At 38.6% G+C, this 10,978-nt stretch overlaps 1 protein-coding gene across 1 annotated transcript; it reads right to left on the reverse strand.

The window, feature by feature from the left end:
• Nucleotides 1-1,094: 1,094 nt before the first annotated feature.
• LOC145111856 (histone H4) lies at nt 1,095-1,563 on the reverse strand. Its single transcript, XM_079048102.1, has one exon. The coding sequence runs from the start codon at nt 1,502-1,504 to the stop codon at nt 1,193-1,195; it is 312 nt and encodes a 103-aa protein (XP_078904228.1). The 5' UTR covers nt 1,505-1,563; the 3' UTR covers nt 1,095-1,192.
• Between the last annotated feature and the right edge of the window lie 9,415 nt (nt 1,564-10,978).

The following is a 10,978-nucleotide window of genomic DNA, read 5'->3' on the forward strand; positions in this document are numbered from 1 at the left end:
TAGCCAAACAAAATAAAAATTACAAAAATAGTCACTGATTTCGCAGATGGGAATGGTTCATCTGCGAATTTATCATTTCATCTGCGGATGTACAAGTGCCTAAAGCACATATGTGCTTTAGCCACTTGTACATTCGCAGATATGGTTTTTGTTTTTTTTTTTTTTGTGTATATATAAGGAAGAATCAGGCTAAAATCACAGATGGAAAGTGTCCATCTACGATTTCCTCTCCGTTTGATCTGCGATTTTATAGTATTTTTTTCTTTTTTTTTTTTAATTTTGACTATTAAATCAATGAGTTTGATTATGAAATCAATGGGTTTGAATACGAAATAACCATATTATATATAAACTTTTATAGAAAATTATCAGTTTACTTGTTATTTCTTTAGAAAATTTCTTAAAAATCCCTCTAAAAAAGATGAATGTATGGTTTGTCTCGTAGAAAATTATATATAAACTTTTGTAATACCTTGAACAACCACATTAATTACTTCATAATGTCAGGTTCCCAATTTGATAATTCATTCACCACTACTTCATATGTAATACCTTGAACAACCACATTAATTACTTCATGAATCAAATAAGGTTTAGTAGATTTCATATGTAATACCTTGAACAACCACATTAATTACTTCATGAATCAAATAAGGTTTAGTAGATTTAATACAAGCTTGATCATCTTCCTCTAGAAAGCATGCCTCACCCCGTAAATTTGCAATTTTAGAAGTTAGAACCCACATCATCATTCCAAAGAACACGGTAGACCCATGATTTCAATCCAAATAACTCCCCATTATTCTAAACCCATTGACAACAGGTCTTTGGTTCAAAAATACAGCTCTATCCCTGCTGATTTTTTCAACTTATAGCAAACCCTTTCTGAGTCAAAGTTAACATAGACCCAATCACCAATCTCAAAGTATTTATGGTTTTTGTTGATTAATTAGTTGTATAGCATTAAACAAGCTTTGCATATAAAGCCTACAACTCTAAAAACTATCATAGTCGCTAAATAACATCACTATTAAAACGTCAAACTTAATGAAAGAAAACAAACTAAATGTCCTGTATTGCATAAACATAAATCATTCGAGAAAACGAAGTGCTCATTAACTGATATTATACTAAGAGGTTTAGTTACATAAATTATCAGTTCATATCAGAACCCTAAACCCAAAAATTCCATTTAACCACCAAACCCATAGAGAGTACGACCCTGGCGCTTCAAAGCATAAACGACATCCATGGCGGTAACAGTTTTCCGGCGAGCATGTTCGGTGTATGTGACGGCGTCACGGATGACGTTCTCAAGAAAGATCTTCAAAACTCCACGCGTCTCCTCGTAGATTAAACCACTGATACGCTTAACACCTCCTCTCCTGGCCAGACGCCGGATCGCGGGCTTCGTGATGCCTTGGATATTATCTCGGAGAACCTTACGATGCCGTTTTGCTCCTCCCTTTCCCAGTCCCTTGCCTCCTTTTCCTCTTCCTGACATTTCCTCTACTGAAGTTTTCTCTTGATTTGATTTTTGCTTGCGTTTGAAATCGGTAATGGAGGGTTTTTGTATATAAGGCGGAAGAAAATTTTGAGATTTTGGCAGGTGTAGTTTTGTCCGTTGGATTAGAGACAATATGAAGGGCATAGAGCTGTAGGATTAGAATCCGTGTGATGAACAATAAAAGGTTTTGATTGGTCGGTTTGCTAGCGCCGGATACTGAGGGTAGTTTGGACTTTGGACCATAGTTTGGACCATATTTAGTGTGAATATATTTATTAGTAGATTCAAAAATTGTTCTTTGCATAATATTGTTTTTTTTTCTGTTTTTTTTTTTTTTTTTTTTGAAAGAGAGCTTTTTTTTTCCTGTTTAAATCCCAAAGAAAATGCTTTTGCAGGCAACATTTTATAACTTATAGAAAAAGATAATGAATTGAAACTTGAAAGGTAATGAATTTTCTATTTTGTGCCTGTTTAGTTATTAAAAAAAAATTGATGTTTGATTTTTGTATGAATTATTTGAATTGTTTATACTTTATCCTTATGACAATTTACAACCAATCATAAGTAGGGTTGTAAACAAACCGAACGAGTACGAACGAGGGTTTTTCATGTGCATTCGTTTAAGTTAGTCGAACAAACAAACGGATTAAAACGAGTTTTCTTATTATATGGATTACTCTGAGATGTATGTGTTTAGAACTATGTTTAAACAAAGAATGATGACCATGAAGAGTATGTAATAATATTGGCTTAACGTGGGACGAAATATGTGAAAATGATGACAAACATGTATTACACGTTGTAGTGCGGTAAAAACCAAGTTATAACAAGTTATGATAGTTATTAGAATTAAAATGATGTGAAAAGTTTGGTCTTTGGACTTGAAATCAAAAACAGGAAAGTAGGTTGTTATATTTGACAAAAAAAAAAAGACAAATTATATTGTTATATTGTGCATTTTAATGGAATTAATGCATAGTAGGCCTTGTGTGCACTTAAATGGAATTAGAGAACAATAGAACCTTGTGTGAACGAAAATATAAATCGCGCATAAAAAGAGAAAATAGTGCACAACATGTCCTAATATAAACTAAAATGAAAATAATGCATAACAGGTCCTCATGTGCACTAAAATGGAAATAATGCATAAGAGATCCTTATGTGCACTTTGATAGAAAATAGTGCACAAGAGACTCGTTACGTGTACTTGGTAGAAATTGTGCACACGAGAACCCTTATGTGCACTATACTAAATGTAACGTCCTAATTTCCATAATAATTTTTTCATTTTTAAAATAGAATAAACAGCCACTTTCGTAAAATACATCCAAGTCAAAACCATTTGTTCAAAGACCATATTTTCATATCAGAGTTATAAGGGAAAACAATATGGAATCTCGAATCATAAAACTGTTTATGCATGTGTATAAAATATCGTCTTCGCATCCCCACGAACCAATAAAGTACTTGAAAAACATTTAATCCACAACTGTAAGCATAAAGCTTAGCGAGTCCCCTAAAATGCCCCACACAACAATACCCATGCAATGTATGCACGCAAGGCCTACATCACAAAGTTGGACCGCCATTAGAGCCTACAACACAAAGCTGGGAGTCTATCAGAGCCTACAACACAAAGTCGGACTGCCATCAGATCCTACACCACAAGTTGGACCGCCATCTGAGCCTACAACACAAGGCCGTTTTCCTTGGGCCTGCAACACAAAGTTGGACAACCCTATGGGTCTTCAACACAAAGTTGTACCACCCTCCGGAGCATACATTATCAAGCTAGACAACCCCCACTAAGCCTACGATAACGAACTGAAATGCATGTGCCTCTTGGCCTTCATTACGCAGTCGGACCGCCTCAACTCAACCACAACATATCGACATATGCAAATACAATAACATGAAAACACAAGTAATAATAACAGATCTACCAGTCTAACAGATCACTACAATATATCAACATTCTAGCATACAAATGATGCATACTACAATATAAAGTATAGTGAGAAAATCACATGATATAAACAACAGAAGCTCCACAACGATATCAACAACAGAAACAGCTTCCCAAGTTACCTAAACCCAAACCGGAACTATTCCTAAGTCAAATACTCAATTATACTCAAGTTTGACCAAAAGTAACAAACAAAGTCAAAGTCAACTCAGCTAGCCACCACATTGTGGCATTCTAACGACAAAACAATCGTGAGAAACCCTTCCACCGTGTTGTGGGATCTGTTATGGACATCTTATTGGATTAAGCCCTTAATCCATGAAGCCCCATACTCATCCTTTCCAAAAAGCTTCCATATTCCCATAACCATCATAAAAACCCTTGTTTTATGAACATGCATGCCTAATGCATGTTATACACTCAACTTAGGTCAACTAATAATAAATAGGTCAAAACCTCATGCATGGAACCAAAACTTCATAGAACTTCAGGTCTGGAACATATAGCCACATAGAGACCTTAAGGATACATAAACTTGCCAACTTTATGGAATCTATCCACTCAAACCAACACAAACAAGAAGAATTGGGCTTTAAATCATAGATCTATAAGAGATAGACAAAAAGATATGAACTTGTGGACTTACAAAGGTCCAAGCTATGCTTGTTAAATCCTTGCACTCGGAGCTCCTTTCTTCCGTCTTCAAGGTTACAAATCACCACAATAAACTTCAAGATACACACAAGGGGCTAGGGTTTGAATAAGGACTTTAAAGGGGCGATGGAGGTTGAGGGTGAGCAAACTATAGCCTTCACATACTTTAAATAGGGATCTAGGCCTGAAAATTAGGGTTTTGCACTCCAGCACTTACCACGTATTGGTACAATAAAATATGTGTTTTTCTCATCTTATGTGACCACGTCCTGATCATCAAAAATCCCACATTTAAAGGCCTAAAATGATCAAGTCTGAAAAGAAGTAATCCTAGAGCATGTGTTACAATTCTCCCCCACCTGACTTAGATACCATCATCGAAATCCTCAGTCATCCACAACACTAACACAATACATCTGTTCCCTCCAACCTCTTCATAAAACCAACACATCTAAATGAAAATTCAAGAGAAAATTCAAACCCAAATGATTCCAACAAACAACCTAGTCACTTGAAAACTTACAACTGCAACAACTACCTCTTTCTCCCCAACAGTATGATCCCACTCATAGCGAGACTACTCAAATCAGGAAAAACTCTCGAAGTTGCGACTATAACCAAATTTATTGACATAATTCACAAGACCAGGAACCCATCGGCCTAAAACTCCTGAAACACACATATTGGCTGACGAGCTTCCATTCTTCATACCTACCCCTAGTCCCTGACTAGGGTTGACACTACGCCGTGCAGACGGAACACTCCAACCAATCCAATCGTGAAGTTCAACCCATACCAAATTCAGAAATCATGCCTAAAAGTTATGAAATACACACTTGACTTCATGACAAGTCATCACTAACCCACCGCTCCCACAAGCGTAACTATGGTCAATCCAAAATCTCGTATGTCATCCAATATCCCATTATAATTTAGGTGTACAACCATCTGGCAATTCATCCAAAAGACATACAACGAACCCCATCACTAGTAGTTCTCATGTTACATCCTCTAATTTTCAGATCCAATTAAAACTTTTCTTTACGCTTTTAAAATAATTTATTTATATTTGCCGAAAATCCCAGTACAAAAGTCATTTTGAATACAATTGTTCGTTTCCAAAATGTTAAAACCCTAAGGATGTTATAGTCAATATAGATACATAAGTTATAGCGTAAAGATCTGATGGTCCTGAATATTATTGTAGGTTGTCTCTTAATCACTCAACATCCTAATCAAGTTCCAGTAGCCTTGTAACACCCATAAAATTCAAGCCAATTTAAAACTTTTTTAAAACATTTAAAACCATTAAGTTATTACAGTTTACTTTCAAAATAATTTAAACATCAGAGTATCCCCAGAATCAATCATGAAAATGTAAGGAGGTGCACGATCACGCCTTCGCCTTCCCGCGATCATCAGAATACCTGAAACAATAATCGATAAATGTAAGATCGAAGGCTTAGTGAGTTACCCCCAAAATACCAACGCGATACAGATATAACCATATCATATAAACATATAAGAAAACAGCAAACAACATGCATAATGAGCCATCAGTCTGACTGGACCGAATCCTGGTCCTTAGTTTATCTGGACCGCTCTCCGATCCCTCAGCACGTCTGGACCGCCCTCCTCGGGGCCTTCAGCCTATCCGGACCGCTCGCTGGGCCTTCGGCCTGACTAGATTTGCCCGGCCCGGGCATGCAGTCTACCCGGTCCGCCCAGGGTGTCTTGGCCTACTGCACACAGCAGGACCTTACTCAACCCTTTCCCCAAACCAACAAACATGTGCACATACATATAAACAAGTAAACATGCAGATCTAACAGATCACTAACATGGCAACCATCCTATAACCAGGATACCGATCTAACCGATCTCTAGCATAGCAACCATCCTAAACCAGGATGAAATCTAGCATAGCAATAACATAGCAACCACCCTAAGCTAGGATGTAATCTAACATAGCAACCATCCTAAACCAAGATGAAATCTAACATAGCAATAACATAGCAACCATCCTAAACCATGATGAAATCTAACATAACAGTAACATAACAACCATCCTAACCCAGGATGTAAATCATAAAGGGTCGGCCTTGGTGTTGTAGACCCTGTTGATATAGTGAGGATAACTCACCTGACACTGCTGAAGTCCCGCGGATGAAACTCCAGTTGCTGGTTGACAGCTTCCCGAACTGTCAACATCAAACAATACCCAATTAGTAATTGGGTTCCAATACCCAAGACCAACTCACACTCCAAAAGCCCAAAAGTCAAGTAGTGGGCCAAAGCCCAATATATGGCCCAATATCACATAATCATAAAGGCTCAATTATGGCCCATTAATGGCCCAATTTTCCAAATTGGGCCCAAGACTCTCACATGGGCCTTATCCTAAAACCCATATAATTATTTAGTCCATTTGCTTATTCTTGCAAGCCCATTAATAGTCCAATCACCAAAGCCCATTATGAAGGCCCAACTCAAGGCCCAAGTGAAATTAGGGTTTCACATAAAATGATGATTAGGGTTAAGTTTCCTACTTAACCCATTAAGGACTTAATCCACTAAGTCCAATATTGCTTAGATTAATTTTTGCCAATGATTATTATTTAATATTTCAAGCTATTAAATAATTCTCGTGTGTGTGTCCCGATTAATTCTCAAAATTAGCGTTTTATTGGCATTAGGGTTTTCCAAACCCTAATTAGGGCTTCCAACCCAAATACTAGCCCATTTATCAATTTGTTGGGCTTTTAGGTCAATTAGGGCTTTATTGGGCCCATTAAGCCACAAGAGTTTCATTAAGCCCATTAGGGTTTTATTGGGCCCACTAGGGCTTCCCTGGGCCCACTTTGTCCAAACATCCCCAAACGAGTCCAAACAAGCAAACGAGGCACACCGACACCCAACGCGGCGGTTGGTGGCGGCAGAAGGCGGCAGCCACCACCTCACGGTGGTGGTTATGGATTTTCTATTATTATTCCGGGCACCATTTACAATTTACAACTCAATCCAACTAAAACACACACACACACACTAAGCTACACACACTCATAAATAACACACGCACACACAACCACATTGTGGTAGCCGGCGGTGGCGCATGTCGACAGAAGATGGCGCACAACGGCAGCAAGTCCGTTATTAGCGGAAACCACCATGGCTGACCACCGTGGTGGTTCTTCGTGACCCCTCCTTTTGACAGAAACACACGCACACTCAACCACAACTCCGATCTCGATCACAAAGGGGTTTCTCCGTCCGTTCTCGACATCGTTGGGCGGCAGTTAATCGGATTGCGGCGGCGTCTAGAGGGCTTCGGTGGTGGTTAACGAATAGAAGAGGAGGAGAAGGACGGAGGCTTCTTCTTGTCACTATCGTCGGTGGAACAGCAGCAGCGATGGTACAGCGTCTTCAACAATGGCGACAACGACACCCGTCAGGTGGTCATCCGTCGGTGACAAGGGATACTCGACTCGATGGATCTTCGGTTCCAACATAGATGGCGATGACTGAAGGTATAGGAAGGAGGTTGGTGTTGGAACCTGAAAGTGAACCTCTTGCAATCCTAAGTACATATTCCGAAGGTTGTTGGTTCCGAAGGAAGATGTGATCTGGAACATGTCCGGAGCTGAAGAAAAGGAGTGAAGTATGTTGAAGAGGAACACATTCCGGAGCTGATCCTGAAGTCCGGAATGCATGCTGATCCGGACGTAAACTTTCATCTCCGGAACATTACTTGTCCGGAATGAAGTTATTTTGTCTCTTGTGCATTTATTACTTTTGTCTTGTATTTTGATGTAACGTTTCATAGGACTTAGTCTAAAGTTGATTTAGGACAATCAGAATGTCAGACTTGTATCTTTTGTCCGGTCCTATGTAAACACTTGGGTTAATTCACTGTAACATTCTTTCCTTTAAATAGGAGCATTCAATACAAGTCAACCACGGATCTTTCTCTTACTTTTGGCAATTACTCTTATCACATTTAAAACATTCTTCTTGTTCCTCATTTATTAACTTTACTTTGATCACTATTTACTTGTTCTCAATTAATGTCTTGATCATTTGTTGAATCGATTATCTAAGACTTGACTGGTCTTTCCAGTCTAGACTTGAATATCCATTATTAAGCAGACATTGATCTCAAGCATTCACTCAAGGTTTGAGTTCTCAAACCTTGTCCCTGCGCAAAGATATTGTTCTCACCATTTCTGTCGGTTAGAATTTACCTTTGAATCCATAAGATCATATTATAGTCGGTTAGAATTTACCTTGGTACTTCAACCATTTATGTGATAAGGATAAAACTTCTTCTATATACCACTTAAGCTTGAAGATATCTTGACTTCAATGGCTGCGTCAAATCCTCAACAAATGATTTCAATGCAAATCGCAAATAGCGTGGGTGGCCCTACACGTGCCCCATTGCTAGTTGTGGAAGAATATGATCATTGGAAATTTAGAATGGAAAGGTTTTTACTAGCCAAAGAGAAAGGTGAACAAATCTGGAGATCCGTCAAAGAAGGCCCTCATGTTCCTGTAAGAACAGTTGTAAGAGATGAAACTGCTCAACTCATGCGAGAAGATGAAGTTCGTCCAATCCCTCTAACTGCTGATAAGATTGAAAAGCTGCATGATGATCAAGTCGCCTTCTATGAAATGGTGTTTGGTGTTCCTCCATCACTCTTTGAGCACATCAAGCTATGCAAATCAGCCAAAGAAATTTGGGACACTCTTCAGGATCTGATTGAAGGTTCCAAAAATATGAAGGACAAACGCCTCACCTCAGTTGTCAATGACTCTGACATCTTCACCACTACTCCAGGTGAATCTGTAGCCTCAGCCTCCAACCGATATCGAATCGTTGTCAACAACATGACTGCTCATGGGATTGTTCGAACTCCTCTCGAGTACAATCTCAAGTTTATTAACAGTCTTGGTAAAGGATGGGGAAATGTAAAGTCTTGTCTTCAAAGCAATGGTTCCCTAAAAAAATTGAAACTCTATCAACTCTTTGATGAGCTTCAAGGACATGAATCAAACGTTGCTCAAACCATAAGGGAACTTTCCGGAGGACCACTTGCTCTAGTCAGTTCTTTTGAATCAACCCTTCCGAACCCACTTGCTCCGAAACCTTACAACCCCACTGTTCCTTTGACTCAGACATCCCTAACTTCTTTACCCACACACATCTATCCTGACGATGATTCCGAAACATTGGATTCTGAACTCCGGTTCCAACAAGAATTTGCCTTACTCTCCATGAAATACAAACGACCTTTCAATCCTTCTTACAAACCATACCAAAACAGATTCAACGCTCCTCACCAAAACCATCCTCAACCATATTCTGCTTCGGAACCAAAACATACCTCCGAAAATCCTCCTGCATACAAGCCTAACCTCACTAAACCAAACTCAGCCCCAGAATCTTCAAAAAATTCCAACTCAGAAAAACCAAAGATCTTGTGTCATAAATGTGGTCATGCAAACCATTTTGCCAAAGATTGTCTAGTTGATGCTCCACAAAAACCAAAAATCAAAGACTCAGCTTATTATGTTAGAAAAGCACAAGAAATGGCTGAAAGTGAAAAAGCATTTGTTACTACTGTTTCAAGAGATGTCGAAGGATATTGGTCATCCGGAGATGATGATGATGTAACTGGAAGAAACATGTGTTTGATGGCAAGACAAACAGTTGTATGTGAAGAAGGTTATTGGTCTTCTGGATCCGAAGATGAAGAAGATGTTGCTGAACCTCACTACTGCTACATGGCCACCAACGATCCACCAGGTCGAAGCATTGTTCAGCAGGTAAAATCCATGATCTCTTATAATAATTTTGATTTGACTTTATGTGAGGCTTATCTGACCCAAATCCAAACAGATATGAACACCATCTATAAAGCCTATGAGTCTGCCATAGAAGCCAGTGAGAATAAAGACTATGAACTAAGTCATCTTAGATTACGTTTTGAGGATAAGAAATTGAAAATCGAGTCATTGGAGCATGAACTTGTAATGTCAAAAGATGAATGTATCATTTTGAAAGATAAATGTGAAATCACTTATTCCGAACGAAATATTTTGATTTCTGATAACAAACATCTCAATACCAAAATAGATGCTTTGCATAACTCTGTTGACATGCTTGAAGCTGACATTCGGATGACTCATAATTTTCTTCATCCATGGTCCAAAGCTCCTGGTCTCGGAAGCAAGTTTTAGAAACCAATAGTTAGTCCCCTGAAGGAATTGCAAAATCTGACATTCATGGGAGAGGTTCCGAACATTAAACATTCGGACACTCCTGTCTCTCCATTGTCACCCCTTTCGGAGGCTAAAAGATCTTTTGAGTCCCTAATTCCTGAGTTCAAACCAATAGTTGTCAAATGTCCTGATTCCACGCCTCTTCCGCCTCTGATAAACCTGGACCTGAATCGGACCACGGAATATCATTATAGTCTTCCAAATTGTGTAGACCATGTTCCTATAAGCAATCACGTCAACAACTGTGTGATTGAGGAAATTATTCCGGAAACAACTGAAGTTAAAACCTCGGAATTTGTATGGGCATCTTTAGATGATAAAGTTGAAGTCTCAAGCAATGTGTCATCTGATTCATGTGAATCGGACTCCGTAGTTCTTTCAAAAACCAAATTGGTTCCCATTACTCCTAAGTTTTCAAATCCATCCAAAGGACAAACTTTTGGATCCTCTCCTCATCCTAAGAAAAAACCAATGTTGAATAGAAAAGATGTTGTAGATCCCAAGGTAGAAGCTAGGAATGCTTACAAAAAGGAAGTTAAGAATAGACAAAATTTCAGGTTCCTTGCTAA

This window comes from Lactuca virosa, chromosome 5 (assembly GCF_052849685.1).
Source record: "Lactuca virosa cultivar CGN04683 chromosome 5, Lactuca_virosa_CGN04683_v6, whole genome shotgun sequence".
NCBI classification, from domain to species: Eukaryota; Viridiplantae; Streptophyta; class Magnoliopsida; order Asterales; family Asteraceae; genus Lactuca; species Lactuca virosa.